We start from the raw sequence: 18278 nt of genomic DNA, 5'->3' as shown, positions 1-18278 counted from the left end.
ATACAATTATACAATTATATAATTATGTTATAATATTATATAAGGATAGATGGGGAACTCATCAAATTTGCAGACGACACCAAGCTGGCAGGAATAGCCAACACTCCAGAAGATAGGCTAAAGTTGCAGAAGGAACTTGACAAACTTGAACATTGGGCACTATCTAATAAAATGAAATTCAACGGTGAAAAGAGTAAGGTTCTACATTAAGGCAAGAAAAATGAAATGCACAGGTACAGTATAGGTGGTACTTTGCTCAACAGTAGTAACTGTGAAAGGGATCTTGGAGTCCTAGTGGACAACCATTTAAATAGGAGCCAGCTGTGCGTAGCAGCTGCCAAAAAAGCCAACACAGTTCTAGGCTACATAAACAGAGGGAGAAAACCAAGATCACGTGAAGAGTTAATACCACTTTATAATGTCTTGGTAAGGCGACACTTGGAATACTGCATTCAGTTTTAGTCGCCACGATGTAGAAAAGATGTGGAGACTCTAGAAAGAGTGCAGAGAAGAGCAACAAGGATGATTAAGGGACTGAAGGTTAAAACATATGAAGATCGGTTGCAGGAACTGGGTATGTCTAGTTTAATGAAAAGAAGGACCAGAGGAGACATGATAGCAGTCTTCCAATATCTCAGGGGTTGCCCCAAAGAAGAGGGAGTCAAGCTATTTTCCAAGGCACTTGAGGGCAGGAGAAGAAGCAATGGGTGGAAACTAATCAAGGAGAGAAGCAACTTAGAACTAAGGAGAAATGTCCTGACAGTTAGGACAATTAATAAGGGGAACAACTTGCCTCCAGAAGTTGTGAATGCCCCAACACTGGAAGTTTTAAAGAAAATGTTGGAAAACCATTTTTCTGAAGTGGTGTAGGCTTTCCTGCCTAAGCAGAGGGTTGGACTAGAAGACCTCCCAGATCCCTTCCAACTCTATTACTCTAAATTCTAATTACCCCATTTGGGACAATCAGACCATATGTCACTGCTTTTAGCATCAGCATACACCCCTCTTAGGAGAGTGGCTCTGCCTATATTAAAAACAGTGAATTTTTTGCCAGAAGATGTTTCTCAACAACTTCTGGATTGTTTTGAGGACACAAATTAGGACATCTTTTAACACCCTGACCTAGAGGAGCACACTGCAACTTAGTGGTGCAATTCATTTTTTTTTACTACCAGTTCAATGGGCGTGGCTTGGTGGGCGTGGCAGGGGAAGGATACTGCAAAATCCCCATTCCCTCCCCACTCCAGGGGGAAGGATATTGCAAAATCTCCATTCCCTCCCCACTCTGGGGCCAGCCAGAGGTGGCATTTGTCAGTTCTCTGAATTACTCACAATTTCTGCTACCGGTTCTCCAGAACCTGCTGGATTTCACCCCTGCTGCAACTGTTCTGTGCTATACCAAATACTGCATAGATACCAGTGTGGCTCGATAGGAGCCTTTGGACTCTGACACAGAAAACTCCTGTGAGTGGTTTCAGGATGCTCACAGGAGAAGATAACAAGCAGCTGTGGCTCGTTAAGGATCTCCTCCTGCGGATAAAAGACTGATGGTGCCACACCTTAGTTGGAGAAGTCAATGTTCGTTCGTTCATTCCGTTCCTGTTTTAGTCTAGGTTCCCAGTTCGTGTTCATGATTCAGAGAAACCACTTGGATAAGTGATTTGCTTTTATAAACCTGGTTTGCTATAAGAGTTTGTTTTTGCATTTGCTGTTTAATTTTTTGCCAGAGAATTTATCTATGTTTATTTTGGGCTTGCAGCCAGCAAAAGCCGGGACTGATAAAGACATTCCTTTGCAAGCTGTGTGTGGCTGTCGTTTCTGAACGAGCAAGGAGGGCGGTCAGAACAGATACTATCACTGTGGATAAATGTATTAGGACTGTGATGGCGAGCCTATGGCACAGGTGGCACGTGGAGCCATTGGTTAGGTCACGCCGGGTGTTGTCCTGTCTGCTCCAGCGCGCATGCTCGCCCTGGCCAGCTGACTTTGGCCTACTTTTTCGGCCATTTTTTGTGCTCCGGAGGGCCTCGGGGGGGGGGGGGGGAGGGTGTTTTCGCCCTTCCCAGGCTCCTAGAAATCCTCTGGAGCCTGTGGATGGGGGGGAAAGCGCGCCGAAGGCACGGGGGAGCATGCGCGTTGGGGTCTTGCGCATAGCATTATGGTGTGGCACACCCACGCATGCCCCCCCTGCGCTCCCCCCGCTTTTGGCATGCGATCCAAAAAGGGTTAGCCATCACTGTATTAAGATCTATCCCAATTAGAACCCCTGGATGATTACAAGGTTTAGGGTCAGCATACCTCCGGGACCGCTTACTGCCGCATTCCTCCCAACGGCCAGTGAGATCCTACAGGGTGGGCCTCCTTCAGATGCCGTCAGCAAGACAATGCCGGCTGGCGGCTCCTGGGAGGAGAGCCTTCTCTGTGGCTGCTCCGACCCTTTGGAACGAGCTACCCCCAGAAATCCAGACCTTGCCCACTCTCATGACCTTCAGAAAAGCTGTGAAACCCTGGCTATTCTGGCAAGCCTGGGGCTGTTGACCTCATTGTTGAGGTCCAGCCCCGTTCGTAATGAATGTATGTGTGCTGTTTTTAACATGTTTTTATTGTCATTTTTTAAAATTATTCTTCTTTCTTCGATGTAAGCTGCCCGGAATCCTCCAGGATTGGGCGGCCTATAAATCGATTTAATAAATAGATAGATGATCGATAGATGATAGATAGATAGGTAGGTAGGTAGGTAGGTAGGTAGGTAGGTAGGTAGGTAGGTAGGTAGGTAGGTAGATAGATAGATAGATAGATAGATAGATAGATAGATAGATAGATAGATAGATAGATAGATGATAGGTAGGTAGGTAGGTAGGTAGGTAGGTAGGTAGATAGATAGATAGATAGATAGATAGATAGATAGATAGATAGATAGATAGAAAGATAAATAGATAGATAGATAGATAGATAGATAGATAGATAGATAGATAGATAGATAGATAGATAGATGATAGGTAGGTAGGTAGGTAGGTAGGTAGATAGATAGATAGATAGATAGATAGATAGATGATAGGTAGGTAGGTAGGTAGGTAGGTAGGTAGGTAGATAGATAGATAGATAGATAGATAGATAGATAGATAGATAGATGATAGGTAGGTAGGTAGGTAGGTAGGTAGGTAGATAGATAGATAGATAGATAGATAGATAGATAGATAGATAGATGATAGGTAGGTAGGTAGGTAGGTAGGTAGGTAGGTAGATAGATAGATAGATAGATAGATAGATAGATAGATAGATGATAGATAGATAGATAGATAGATAGATAGATAGATAGATAGATAGATAGATAGGTTCACCTGCACAACAGAGAGTATTTTAACGTACTCTGCAAGGAATATAAATCCTTCCACTCCCCACCATCCAGTCAGAGCTGAAGGAGCTTCTTGGAGGAGAAGCGAAACGTCTTCAAAGCAATGTCTATGGAGATGCTCCTTCATCCAGACTCATGGTTGTCCCAAAGGTGCTCTTTTTCAAGAGGCAACTGGACTTCCTGGTTTTTTCTTTGAAGACGTTTCCCTTCTCCTCCAAGAAGCTTCTTCGGCTCTGACTGAATGGTGGGGAAGGGAAGGGTTTATACTCCTTGCAGACAGCTGGTCATTTGCATCCATTTGGAGGGTCGTTGAGGCCACTTGGAGGTTTATCTGTGTCCTGAATGGGGCCAATGGCTGTGGAGCCTTCTTGGGACTGTTGAAAGGACTGCAATCTATAACACAGTTAGAACAATTAATCAGTGGAACAGGAGTTGCCTCCAGAAGTTGTGAATTCTCCAACACTGGGAGTTTTTAAGAAGAGATTGGATAACCATTTGTCTGAAGTGGTGCAGGGCTTCCTGCCTGGGCAGTGGGTTGGGCTAGAAGACCTCCAAGGTCCCCTTCCAACTCTGTTATTCTATTCTATTTCCTCAGATACCTTCCAAATAAAAACATCAGAAGATTCCGTCTGTAGATATTCAGTGGACAGCAAACATGCTAGTAGGGAAGAAAGGGAAGGAACAACTCAATTCCTATTTTAGCTTAGGCTCTCAAACAAGGCACATGTCCCACCCAATGAAGTTTGAGAGAAACACAGGGGATTCCTTCTGATCTCAAATGAGTTCGCATCTCCCGAGGCAGATGGGAGGCTTTGTAGGAAGCATCTGTGCAAACAACCGCCCAGATTGCATCTAGATGTTAGAAGTAAACTTCCTTAGAGTTAAAAAAAATAAAAATCAAGGAGATATAAATATGTATATTAATCCAATGTGTAATTAAGCCTTGGAATTGGCTACTGTGAGATGTGAGGCTGACCACTAGCTTGGCCGGCTTCAAAATAAGGATTGGACTGATTCATGGAAGGTGTTGGGATCAAAAAGCCATTAGCCTTGAGGGCCATCAGGCTAACTCTGTTGTGGCCCACCAACGGCTAGCGGAGCTGGCAGCAGATTCGGACAGTGAGGAAGTTGGGGAGGAACATGGACCAGTCCTGGAGTCTGGGAAAGGCTCGAAGGAGGGCTCTGTGTCGAAGGCAGAGAGGGGGCCAGAGCCGTCTGACAGCTATCAGCTGCATTCGGAATTAGGCATCAGTGAAGCAGAAGAACAGCTGGAGCCTGTTCCCAGTGTGCGCATGCTCAAAGTTGCCAGACAAAGGGAACATCTAAGAAACAAGGGTCAACTTGGGAGTAAGGCCACAGGTGGATGGTGAACGGCCCCTCCCAGAGGGAATAAAAGAGGAGCGAAAGGGGAGTGGAGTTTGCAGGAGACAATTAGCTCATTCCTGCATTCTTGCCAAGTATTGCGGCGTCTGAAAGATATGGGCCTGGCCATTCTCCAAGCCTGATGAAGGTCGGTAACTGTGACCTATCTTGAAACACTGTTGGAGAGGAAAGACTTGGAATTCCTGGAGAGGAATTCACTGTCAATTAAATAAAAGGGGTTTATCGGGATGGCAACTCGGCTTTGTGCTGCTGGGGAAGCCTTGAGGGCCAGAACAAACTCTGAAGGCCATCTGCTGAGACACGGGTGGGCTTCTTTGTGCAATGATTGTCCATTGTGAGAACTGATGGGTGCAGCCAACCACAAGGAAGCCCAGCAGATGGCCTTCAGAGGCAGCCAACAACTATCAAGACTAATAGCCACTGGTGCCCATAACGTCCATAAATTGGTCTAACTCTTTTTGTAAAGCCCACAAGTGCTTTTCCCAAAAGGCAATTGGACCTTGCTGTTGTTGTTTCTTTGAAAACATTTCACTTCTCATCCAAGAGATGTTTAATGGAGACTCTCAGTCATATCCAGGTCATGGTTGTCCCAAAGGTGCTTTTTCAAGAGGCAACGGGACTTTCTGGTTTTGCTTTGAGGGTCTTTCACTTCTCCTCCAAGAAGCTTCTTCAGCTCTGACTGGATGGTGGGGAATGGAAGGATTTATATTCTTTGCAGACAGCTGGTCATTTGCATCCCTTTAGAGAGTCATGGAGGACACTTGAAGCTTCTTCGGTTCTGATAGGATGGTGGAGAAATAAAGGATTTATATTCTTTGCAGACAGCTGGTCATTTGCATCCCTTTAGAGAGTCATTGAGGCTACTTGAAGCTTCTTCGGCTCTGACTGGAGGTGAGAAAAGGAAGGATTTATATTCTTTGCAGACAGCTGGTCATTTGCATCCCTTTAGAGAGTCATTGAGGCTACTTGAAGCTTCTTCGGCTCTGATTGGATGGTGGGGAAAGGAAGGATTTATACTCCTTGCAGACAGCTGGTTATTTGTGTCCTTTAAAGCGTCGTTGAGGCCACTTGGAGGTTTATCTTTGTCCTCAGGGTCATACTAACCTCCAGGTGGCCTCAACAACTGTCCAGAAAGAACACAAATGACCATCTGCCTGCAAGGAGTATAAACTCTTCCATTCCCCACCATCCAATCAGAGCTGAAGAAACTTCTTGAATGAGAAGCGAAACGTCTTCAAAGAAAAAAAATGAGAAAGTCCAGTTGCCTCTTGAAAAAAGCACTTTTGGGATTCTCATGCAGGAAGCTTCTTTAAGTTCTAAGAATTATTCCATTCAGAACCGAGGAAGCATCTTGCATGAGAAGTGAAATGTTTTCAAAGGGAAAAAAAACAAGGAAGTCCAGCTGGAGAAAAAAACACCTTTGGGACAACCATGACCTGGTTGATTGAGAATCTCCATATACACTCTATTGCCAAAAGTATTCGCTCACCTACCTTTCCTCGCATATGAACTTACTGTAAGTGACCTCCCATTCCTAATCCATAGGGTTCAATATGACGTCGGTCCACCCTTTGCAGCTATAACAGCTTCAACTCTTCTGGGAAGGCTGTCCACAAGGCTCAGGAGAGTGTTTATGGGGATTTTTGACCATTCTTCCAGAAGCGCATTTGTGAGGTCACACACTGATGTTGGATGGGTTTACGTGGCCTACCACTTTGTGGCTGAGTTGCTGTCGTTCCCAAACACTTCCACGTTCTTATAATACAGCTGACAGTCGACTGTGGGATATTTAGGAGCGAGGGAATTTCACGACTGGATTTGTTGCACAGGTGGCATCCTATCACAGTTCTACGCCGGAATTCACTGAGCTCCCGAGAGCGACCCCTTCTTTCACAAATGTTTGTAAAAACAGTCTGCATGCCTAGGTATTTGATTTTATACCCCTGTGGCCATGGAAGTGATTGGAACACCTGATTCTGATTATTTGGATGGGTGAGCGAATACTTTTGGCAATATAGTGTATCTTTTTTAAAAGCCAACCAAGCTGGTAGCCAGTGCCCACATGTCCTGGGGACAAATTCCAAGGGTGTTTTAGTGGCAAAGATTTTAGATATGATATCCCAAAGGCCAAAGCTCTTATCCTAATCCATCACCAAGTTTTAATCTCCATTCAGGGTCCCACTCACTTCTGCTTCCTCTTATCATAACGCATGATGCTCTAACTTTCTATATTTATAATGATGAATAGAAGTCTTGGAGAAGAATTTCTCCAGTTATCTTCCCGTGTCAGCTAGTAACAATTATGTAGATTTATAACTCAAACTGAAAATAAAGTTTTGTGTATTTCAGAGAGGATGACTGAACACATTTTGTTCTAATCCACATTTCTCAGGCTAATCTGGGCCAGGGAGAACAATTATGTTTTCCAACTTGGCATACACAAAATATATTGAGTCCAAATCTGAAAATACAGAGATAAAATTTATGGAAGTAGGGGTCCAGCACATTCTGCAGGATTTTTTTTTATTCAGAAGGGTATTTTAGAAGATCATTCTCAACTATTATAACTGAAGTAAATTCTCTGCCCTGATTTATTCATTGTTCCAATAAAATAAAAACAGAACACTGGGAAACTGCAAACCTAATATCTAATATTTTTACACTCAAGGGTGATTCTGCTTCCTTCAAAAATAAAAATGAGGAGGAGGGTGAGAGTTAGGTAATTCAGGAATTTGGGGGAAGGCACTCACCTGTTCAGGAGGGGAAAGGGGAGAGGAGAGGAAAGGAAATGAAAGGTAAATGTAGGAAAGGAAAGGAAAGAGGCAAGGAAAGGAAGAGAGGAAAGAGGAAAGGAAAGGAAAGAGGAAAGGAAAGGAAAGGAAAGGAAGAAAGGAAAGGAAAGGAAAGGAAGAAAGGAAAGAGGAAAGGAAAGGAAAGCGGAAAGGAAAGCGGAAAGGAAAGGTAAGGCAAGAAAACATAGGAAAGGAAAGGAAAGAGGAAAAAAGAAAGGAACACAGTGGAAGCTATAAATTTTTTAGACTAAATGTGGCAGCCATTTGTAATTCAATTAACCAGCAAAACAGAAATTATTTAAAACAAATGTTTTGTTTAAACTTACAAACTGAATAAATAAACTTGATCTAGCTAGTTCTCCTCTTCTTCCTTCTGTCCCTCCTTTTTATCTTCCCTCCCTCCCTCCCTCCCCCCCCTCTCTCTCATGTCTTATTATTCATTTCTCAAAGGTCAGCCTTTTCCTTAGGCATCAGAGCCGAGGTGGCGCAGTGGTTAGGGCGCAGTACTGGGTCTAGTCCAACCCCTTGCTCAAGCAGAAGACTCTTTTACAAACTTGTGTTTAACCTTGGAACTTCACCATCCCATAAGGTTAATGACTGACCCCCTTCACCTCAGCCCCTTAGAAAGCGGAATATTTATTTTAATCTCTCACGGGAGAGGAAAATTATTCAATCGGCAGGCAGCCCTCCACATTAATTTCAAATCATTGCAAGTAATTTAATTTAATATATGTAAATGTCCTGTCAGTTTAGTGAAAGGCAATTTAGGTTTTGCATTGCACACTCTTAGCATCTAAACCAGGTATTTTTCCATTTTGACAACTTTAAGAAATGTGGCCTTCAACTCCCCATGCTGGCTTGGGTATTCTGGGAGTTGAAGTCCATAGGTCTTAAAGTTGCTGAAATTGAGAAACATTGGTCTAATGTTGGCAACCTGTGGCTCTTTCAACCCTCTGCTGTGGCTCCCTATCGCCGATTGGCTCCACAATTGATAGAGCTTTCGCTTAGGATAGGTAGAGGAAAAAGGGCATCGTGCTAGGAGGAGACTCTATGGTGGGGGAACCGGACTTCCGGTTGGCTCCAGAATTGAACAGGGGGCTTCCGATTAGGACCTTTGTGGGTCTTTGAGTGTTTAAGGTTGCCGACCCCCTGATCTAAGCAATGAAAATCCTCCCATCGTGGTACCCCAAAATTCAGGAACTTGCGGTGCAAGAGAATATTTGTAACTTAGAGTTGAACTAAGGAGTTCTTGAGGCTGATTGAGCTGGGTTGCAAAAATGGGGCGCAATCCACTTAACAATGGCCTCACTTAGTGATGGAAATGTTGGCCTCCGTCGTGGTCATAAGGTGAGGACGGCCTGTATCAGGGACGTGCAGTCACTAGAGGCAAGGGAGGCGGAGCCTCACCAGTCTCCTCAGGAAAAAGAAAGAAATTTAAATATTTTTTAAAAAATAATTAAAGCCAAGATAGTTGCTACCAGATTCCAGGTCACAGTGGCTTAGTGTCTGCTTAGTGTTAACCAAAGCAGGAGGCGAGAGAACTCGGGGCCTCCTTTCCATAAGGAATTTTTCGCCTTCTAAAAGTTAAGAAAGAGTTAAAAGGCAAAAAAGTTCAGATGCAAAAGAGGCACTAATTCTCCCGCCTCCTGATCTGGAAGCAGCGAATCATGTCTTCTTGAGCACGCTTACGTTGGGCGGGTTATTTCGGAGGGCGTGCTTCAGAGGAGAGAGGAGTGGGGGAGAAGGAGGAGGTTCGCTCTTTGCTGCAGACCTCGGCGCTTGGCGGCTCCCGCGATGCAAACTGCCCTGCTGCCCGCCCACCCGCCCGCTGCCCCGGCCTGCTTCTCCAGGCTCTGCCGCTGGAAGTCCCGGATCGCCTCCAGCGATGCAAATCCCCACCCGGCCGAGGCCGACCACTGCCCTGCTGCTTCGCAAAAGGATGCCCAGCTGAGCCTCACCAGGTATAAACTTCACCGCACGTCACTGGCCTGAATGGAAGAGCAGCAACGGGAAAAAAACCCAGCATTGATAAGATGAAATCTTGGGCCTTCTCCCATGGGCTTGGCCCTCTCAGCCAAACAAAACTCCACTTGATGGATTTATATTATCAACAGCCGCGAATCAAATCACAATGTTCTTTTTTCATCCCTGGATTTGGGACATATCTGACATATATTTTATATATTTATCTTCCATATCAGTGTGGAAGTCCTTCAAGGGAACACCCACAGGAAATGGATGCACACTCCTTTGCACACACACTACTGTTGTGGCCCAGCAGGAGCCATTGGAGCTGCCACCAGACTCCGACAGCGAGGGGCCCTCTGAGTCGGCTCTGGAGGATGTGGAGGACCCTGGACAGGGTTCCGACTCCGAGCAGGGCGCAGAGAGGCTGGTTGGCCACCAGGAGGCGCCTGAGCCTTGGACCAGTGGTGAGGAGACAAGGGAGAGTGATCCAGAAGCCAGCAGTGAGTTGTTCCTGGATGCACGCCATCGAAGAGCTACTAGGCGTCAGGAACAATTACGCAATTACAGGAGGTGATTGCGCTTAGCTGGTGGTCATTAGGCTCCTCTCCAGACTATAAAAAGCTACTTGTGCACACGGCCCTCTTTGCAGAAGTCAACACAGAATCGAATGTCGGAGAACTTTGTGTGAGCTTGGCAGGCTGGATTGCTGCCAAGCCTTATCTGTGTTTATTGCTGCCCAAGCTTGTCTGTGCTGGGTTGCTGCCAAGGGCCTGTTTGTCTGTTAATTAAATGCTGTAATTTATCTCTGTCTCGGAGTGTGCTTTGGTGTGGAACGAGGGAGGGGGGCAGAACACACTACCCTCTCATCTCTCCAAAGGCTTATGCCGTTTGAAGGACCCAGAAAAGGAAGTTTATTTCGGATCAAATAAACACACCATCTGCCAACCTTCCACTGCCCATGGCACTCGGTCTACACACCACCTCTCGCCAAAGAGTTGCACAGGTTTGTGGGGCATTGTGAGCCAAAGGCCCGTGTCCAGCATCAACTTTGCAGACCCATTTTCAGCTCAGAGGTTTTCCATGGTCCCAGGTCCCTGGTTGTATCTGGGATGGAGGTGGGTATCCAGGGGTGGGATTGAAAAGTTTTAGCCACCAGTTCTCTGCCTGGAAAACTGTATTCAGTTTTGGTTGCCACAATGTAGAAAAGATGTGGAGACTCTGGAAAGAATGCAGAGGAGAGCAACAAAGAGGATTAGGGGACTGGAGGCTAAAACATAGGAAGAACGGTTGCAGGAACTGGGTATGTCTAGTTTAATGAAAAGAAGGATCAGGGGAGACATGATAGGAGTCTTCCAATATCTCAGGGGCTGCCACAAAGAAGAGGGAGTCAAACTATTCTCCAAGGCACCTGAGGGTAGGACAAGAAGCAATGGGTGGAAACTAATCAAGGAGAGAAGCAACTTAGAACTGAGGAGAAATTTCCTGACAATGAGAACAATTAATCAGTGGAACAGAAGTTCCCTCCAGAGGTTGTGAATGCCTCAACACTGGAAGTCTTTAAGAAGATGTTGGATAGCCATTTGTCTGGAACGGTATAGGGATTCCTGCCTAGGAGGGGGTTGGACCAGAACAGTGTTTTTCAACCACTGTGCCGTGGCACACTAGTGTGCCGTGACATAGTGTAAGGTGTGCCGTGGGAAAAACACTTTATATATAGTCAATATAGGCACAGAGTTAATTTTTTTTAACATTTTCTAATGGTGGTGTGCCTCGTGATTTTTTTCATGAGAAAAGTGTGCCTTTGCACAAAAAAGGTTGAAAAACACTGGACTAGAAGACCTCCAAGGCCCTTTCCAACTCTGCTATTGTATTGTATTGTGATGTGTTGTGTTTGTTGTGTTGTATTGTATTGCATTGCATTGTATTGTATTGTATTGTAAGTATCCCATCAGAGTTAGACATAATTAGAAAAATGAAAAGAAGGACTAGGGGAGACATGATAGCAGTCTTCCAATATCTCAGGGGTTGCCCCAAAGAAGAGGGAGTCAAACTATTCTCCAAGGCACCTGAGGGTAGAACAAGAAGCAATGGGTGGAAACTAATGAAGGAGAGAAGCAACTGAGAACTGAGGAGAAATTTCCTGACAGGGAGAACAATGAATCAGTGGAACAGAAGTTGCCTCCAGAAGTTGTGACTGCCCCAACACTGGAAGTCTTTAAGAAGATGTTGGATAGCCATTTGTATGAAACGGTATAGGGTTTCCTGCCTAGGCAGGGGGTTGGACTAGAAGACCTCCAAGGTACCTTCCAACTCTGCTATTGTATTGTATTGTGTGTGTGATCTAGCTAGCTATCATATCTATCATCTACCTATATCTAATCTATCTATCCTCCCCCTCCCCCTTCTCTTGTACCATCTCTCTAGAGCAATTAAGAATAACGTATTGTGTAAAATTTATTCTCAGGTAGTTGCCAAAAATGCAGACACAGACAGCAAAATTCTCTTGCATTTTTTAAAATTTATTTGCTCCCCAACCCAGAAGAAAAGCTCTTTAATAATATATATACATATACATACAAAAATACATGTGAGCTTTTGTATATTCATCCACAATATATAGACTCTAAACACACGTGTTGCTTCTTTCCCTGATTTTACTTGTGCATTTTCCCTTAAGCTCTTTGCGATTCCATTTATTGCAAGTCAGTAAACAATTCAGTTGCAGCGTTTTTTAAAACTCTAGAGAAAGAGGCAGCCTGGACAATAAATTTCAGGTCATAAATGTCATCAACCATTCCGTCTCAATCCCCATTGGCATTTCCGGAGGCAGGAGAGAAATGTTAATTTCTGGCTAGAGAAGATCAGCAGAAAAGCTGAAAGCTGCCCTTGGTTAGCGCAAAGCCAGGCTGGCAATACTTTGCATTCAACACAGGTGACACCAAATGATTTCCGTTAAAAGCGTGTGTTAATGAATGCCAGCTAAATATCAGTAAAAAATAATAATAATTCAAAAATGACAGCAGCAATCAGAAGGGCCAAGAAACCATCACCAGTAATTTAGCAACTGAGCTCCCACAAATTTTTAGTCATTTATGGTCAAGAATGTTTTAGTTGGTTAAAAAAATATCTAAGGAAGAAACGTCAAAGCTGTGGTTTTTCCAGGAGCCATGTATGGCTGTGAGACTCAGATCATAAGGAAGGCTGAGAGCCAAAGGATTCATCATTATCTTCTTTTAAAAAACCCATAATCCCTTGTGGGGTGGAGTCTCGGCAACTGAACGAAGCTTACTGGCCAGATGCCCTTCCTGTTGCCAGTGCGAAGTTTTGTTCAGCAGATATATTCTCATCGTGCCCAGAGAGAGAAATATCTGCCTCTGCCTAGGATTGAACTCACAGCCTCCTGATTGTAAGGCCACCGCACCACTCTAAGAGCTGAAGATGTTTTCAAATCGTGATGCTGGAGAAGACTTTTGAGAGGCCCTTGGACAGCCAATCCTAAAGGAAACCAACCCTGGCTCTCCTTTGGAAAGACAGATCCTGAAGCTGAAGCTCAAATACTTTGGCCATCAGATGAGAAGAGAGAACTCTCATGTCCCCATGACAGACATAAAAGCCCAGTCTAGCACAATACCAATGAAAATGTCATTTCTCTGAAATGGTATTGGACTGGGCTTTTACGTCTGTCATACCCCCATTTTAAAGTTCCTGAGAATGTCCCCATTTTAAAGTTTCCTGAGAAACCCTCAGGGGTTGGACTAGAAGACCTCCAAAGTCCCTTCCAGCTCTCTTTTGATTGATTGATTTAAAAAAGGGAGCTGTTCAGTCACACTATCATAGGTGCCATTTTAACTTTTTTGGCCATGTTCTGGTTGGAAGTCTTCTCCAATGTTTCCTTCCCATATAACCAACTAAAACATTTTTGTGTTCCAGTAAGTGAAAAAAAGCTTAATTGCATTGCACAAATCCTGAAAGAATAAAGTTTTGGCATGCAGAAATCAGCATAGAAGGCAGGGGTCTCACAGAACATATGCAGTCCCCCAAGTCATTTTTGGCACATGTGCATGCACATGCATACACACAAACAGATACACAGACAGACAGACAAAGACACATATATTACCCTGGAAGAATACTTTGTAAATACAGATCTTGTAAAAATTATTCCATTGTCAATCCAGTAATAAAAACCAAGTAATGGTATCCAGGTTAAGCCAGCAAACTGACCAAAATGAAAATAATATTAGTTAGAACTGATAGGTGGATAAACATTCTAGTCTAAACATCTGTCTGACCAATCTTCATAACAATTCAAGTTGAATATTCGTATTCTTGTCTACTTGGAGACCAAATTGTTTTGCAGCATTTTTAATTTAATCAGTTGATGACGATCGGTAAATCGTGATGTATTTGATTTTGAACCCACAACAGGTTTTTGTATCAGCCTTCAGGCTAAGGAACTAGCCCTCATGAGGAAGTCATGGCAATTTGAAGTTGATGTTCCAGTTGAGAAGAGTGGCAGCTTGGGCCTGCAAATCAAGTTTTGGCCTCTGATAATAATTAGTAAAAATACCCACACTTTGGTTTTCAATGTCAAGTGCAAAATCATGATGCTGAATTAATGTTCTCGCATTGCTGGCGTGCTTATGACTTGAAACATAAGTATGTGAAAAGTGATTCACGGAGGGTGCTATTCAAATAATAAAGTTAAAAATCTATGCATGGACAAAATTCCTCAGAGATCCAATGGCAAAAGAAAGGAGAAAGAAAAGAAGGAAAAGATAGGAGAAGTTTAAAAAAAGAGGAGAAAGAGGAGGAAAAGATAGAGAAGGGGGAAAGAGACAGAATAAGAGTTGGAAAAGGAAAAAAAGGAGAGAGAGAGAGATGGAAGGAGGAGGAGGGAAGGAGAAGGAAGAAAAGATTGAGAAGGGGAGAAGAGAGCGAATGAGAAAATATGGAAGCGGAGGAGGGAAGGAGGAGAAGAAAAGATTGAGAAGAGACAAAAGGAGAAAATATGGAAAAGGAGAAGAGGAAGGAGGAGGGGGAGGGAAGGAGAAGGAAGAAAAGATTGAGAAGGGAGAAAAGATTGTGAAGGGGGAAAAGATTGAGAAGGGGGAACAAGAGAAGGAGAAAATATGGAGAAGAAGGAGGAGGAGAAGGGAAGGAGAAGGAGGAAATGATTGAGAAGGGGAGAAGAGAAAGAGTAGGAGAAAATATGGAGGAGGTGAAGAAGAAGGCAGAAAAGAGAGAGAGAATGAGAAAATATGGAGGAGGAGGAGGAGGAGGAGGAAAGGAGAAGGAGAAAAGATTGAGAAGGGGAGGAGAGACAAAAGGAGAAAATATATGGAAAAGGAGAAGAAGAGGAAGGAGGAGGAGGGAAGGAGAAGGAGGAAAAGATTGAGAAGGGGGAAAAGAGAGAGAAGGAGAAAATATGGAGAAGGAGAAGAAGAAAAGGAAGAGGAAGAACAGATGGAGAAGGAGGAGAAGAGAAAGAGAAGGAGCAACTGACTTTCTACCCCACCAGAGAGTTACAATTGGAAAGTAGGAACAGGGTGAGAATAATATTCTAGGTTCAGCCGCTTAAAATTCTTGTGAAGACGCAGGCGTCATTTGGACCGCATGATTTTGGCACGAGAATAATTCATGTGTGGTACATTGGATCGCTCTAACGCAGGAGAACCTCATCCAGAAATCTGTCTCTGCTAGGAGATCCTGGCCCTCCTGTGAAAGAGATTCCAGATTGTGGCTGGGAGATGCCGAAGGCTTTCAAGTGGAGGAAGCCGGGCCAATTCAATGCAAATTATCCAGATGTTTCCAGTTTCTCTTCAGGAGACCCAAGTGAAGGCCAGGAACGCTGCAGTGGGCACCAGCAAGAGAGCGCTTCTCAAAGGCAGCAGGAGGTTTGAGTTCGATTTTTGGACAATCCGGGCACCCAGAGGCTGAACGGGTCGAAAATTGTCCACCATCGGAAGATTTTTCTCACGGTCGAAATACACCTTTTCCCAGAACTCTTCGATCTATGGACCAATAAGAAGGACAAGTATTGATTTTCTATCTTTCCAAGTCAGTGTAGAAAGAGGAGCTTCTATTGACTGGATAATGCACCAAACTATTAATATTCATTCTTTCTTTCTTTCTTTCTTTCTTTCTTTCCTTCCTTCCTTCCTTCCTTCCTTCCTCTCCCTCCCCCTCCTTCCTCCCTCCTCTTTTCCCTTTATTTTCTACCTCGCTCCCTCCCTCCTTCCTCTTCCACTCCTTCCGCCCTTCTTTCTTCATTCCTCCCTCTCTCCTTCCTCCCCCTTCCCCTTCCTTTCCTTTCCTTCCTTTCCTTTCCTTCCTTTCCTTTCTTTCCTTCCTTTCTTTTCTTTTCTTTCCCTTCCCTTCCTTCCCCTTCCTTCCTTTCCTTCCCTCCTGTTGCCCAGTGGTGGCATTCAGCCAGTTTGCACCACTTCAGGAGAACCGGTTATTTACTTTCTGAGCAATTTGGTGAACCGCTTGTTAAATTATTTGAATCCCGCCACTGCTCCTGCCTCTCTCCCTCCTCCCGCCCTTCCCTTCCCCATTCTCTCTCTCTCTTTCACACATACACACATTCCCTTCCTCTTCCTTCCTTCCTTTTGTCTGCCAGCATTCAAGGAGGTTAACAACATTTCAAAACCCACACCGTTGTCCAAAACATAGAAGCAAAAAACTACTGACACAAAAATTAAACCACAGCTGAAAACCCGAGACCACCGTATCCATAAGGAAGGAGAATCGCAGCCCTAAACAGCATTGCCTCATTGGGATCCTACCCTAACCGAGCCCACCTCATTTGCGCACGCATTGCGCTAACACAAGCACATCCAAACAGAGGCACAGCTTATGATGGAACAGAGCAACCAGGGCCCCCACATAGCTGCACCCCATTGCTTTGCTTGTCCCTTTTTTAATGCTTTGAGGGACCCCCTCCCCAAGTCTTCCTTAGCCCGGGTCTCCTACCTGCTCCCACTCAAGTTCAATGGGTTCCTCAAACAGGGTCCAGATCACCTCCTCATTGCAGGCAGGGGTTGTCAGAGAGCCAGTGTAGCGATAGAAGCTTGTGAGATCCTTCTTGTCCGGGATCAAGGATTCCAGGGGCAAAGCTGGAATCTCTACTTTTTGCTCTGAATAAAAAACAGAGAGAATTGAAATGTGTTTGACTTTTATTTCCTTTGGGAGGGGCCATTCATCATCCACCTGTGGCCTTACTCCCAAGTCGACCGCTGTTCTTTAGCTGTTCCCTTCGTCTGGCAACTCTGTGTGTGCGCACACTGGGAACAGGCTCCAGCTGTTCAACTGCCTCGTTGCTGTCTGAAGGCAGCTGATAACTGGCATACGGCTCTGCCCCCCTCTCTGCCTCCAACACAGAGCCCTCATCAGAGTCTTCCCCAGACTCCAGGACTGGCCCATCTTCTTCCCCAACCTCCTCACTGGCCGAATCTGCTGCCAGCTCTGCTGGTCACTAGCGGGACACAACAATTTCTGAGTCAAGGTCTGATTTCGGACTATTTGATTGGCTGGCTGTTGGCTGGCAACATTCAGACTAATTTGCATCTCATAAAAGGTATTTAAAGACCTGTGTTCTGACAGACGAGCACAACTCAAAACGCACAGACGATGTCGCCTGGAATGGTGATGAAACATTTGCAACCAAAAGGCCAAGCTCAATATCTCAGGTAATCCTTCACTTTTCCCCCCATGTTTTGTTTGGTGAACCATTTGAAGTTATAACAGCATTGACAAAGATGACATGACCATTTTTCACACTTGCAGCCATTACTACACCCCATGGTCATATGATCAAAATTCAGATGCCTGGCAACTGACTCATATTTATGACGGTTGCAGTGTCCCGGGGTGATGTGACCATGTGTAACCTTCTGACATGCAAAGTCAATGCAGTAGTCTGATTCACTTAACAATCACGTTACTAACTGAACAACTAGCAGTGATTCACTTAACAACGGTGGCAAGAAAGGTCATAAAATGGGGCATAATTCACTTAACTGTCTTGCTTAGCAACATAAATTTTAATTGTGAGCTGTTCAGAGTCTCATTTGGAGCTGAGTGGAGCCTCTAAAATCCAATGAATTAAATCCAATCATTAAATTCACTTTCGCATTAGGTCTCTTCTCCTTACCTGGAGCCCCAATCTTTTCTAAATTTGAAATGAGTGGTTCATAGTTTGAGTTCTTTTTGCCAGCCTGTAAATAGAGCAAAGCATATTAAGAATTGAACCTGGAACATTTTTTACTAGCTCAAGGTTGACTCGGCTTTCCATCCTTCTGAGATTGGTAAAATGAGGACACAGATTATTGGGGGCAAGAGGCTGACTCTGTAAACCTCTTAGAGAGGACTGTGAAGCACTGTGAAGTGGTATATAAGTCTAAGGGCTTATTGCTATTGCAGGAAAACTCTACCCACTGCCAGGAGTTCGATTCTGACCGGCCCAAGGTTGACTCGGCCTTCCATCCTTCCGAAGTGGGTAAAATGAGGACCCAGATTGTTGGAGGCTTACTCTGTAAACTGTTCAGAGAGGGCTTTATGAAGTGGTATATAAGTCTAAGTGCTATTGCTATTTGCTGTTTGAAGCAAATGCAAAAAAGAGGGTTTCCAGTTTAAGAAAAGCTTTCCTTCCTCCCTCCCTCCCTTCCTTCCTCCTCTCTCTTTTCTTCTTTATCCTTCTTCCTTCCTTTCCTTCCTTCCTTCCTCCTTCTCCTCTTTCTCTTCCCCCCTCTCCAGGCCTTCCGGAAAGCTGTCAA

General features: G+C 44.5%; 1 protein-coding gene across 1 annotated transcript in view; it reads right to left on the bottom strand.

Annotated features, from left to right (window-relative positions):
• Window positions 1-14925: 14925 nt before the first annotated feature.
• The window catches only part of CA4 (carbonic anhydrase 4), a 51640-nt gene continuing 48287 nt past the window's right edge, over window positions 14926-18278 (bottom strand). The window contains exons 6-8 of the mRNA XM_032216414.1: window positions 17657-17720; window positions 16477-16640; window positions 14926-15512 (exon numbers count right to left, since the gene is read on the bottom strand). Of these exons, the coding sequence (XP_032072305.1) occupies window positions 15321-15512; window positions 16477-16640; window positions 17657-17720 (420 nt within the window). The 3' untranslated portion in view covers window positions 14926-15320. The remainder of the gene's footprint in view (window positions 15513-16476; window positions 16641-17656; window positions 17721-18278) is intronic.

This window comes from Thamnophis elegans, chromosome 4, assembly GCF_009769535.1.
Source record: "Thamnophis elegans isolate rThaEle1 chromosome 4, rThaEle1.pri, whole genome shotgun sequence".
NCBI lineage: Eukaryota > Metazoa > Chordata > Lepidosauria > Squamata > Colubridae > Thamnophis > Thamnophis elegans.
The sequence above is the reverse complement of the archived record's forward strand: the minus strand, read 5'-3'. Positions and strand labels throughout refer to the sequence as shown.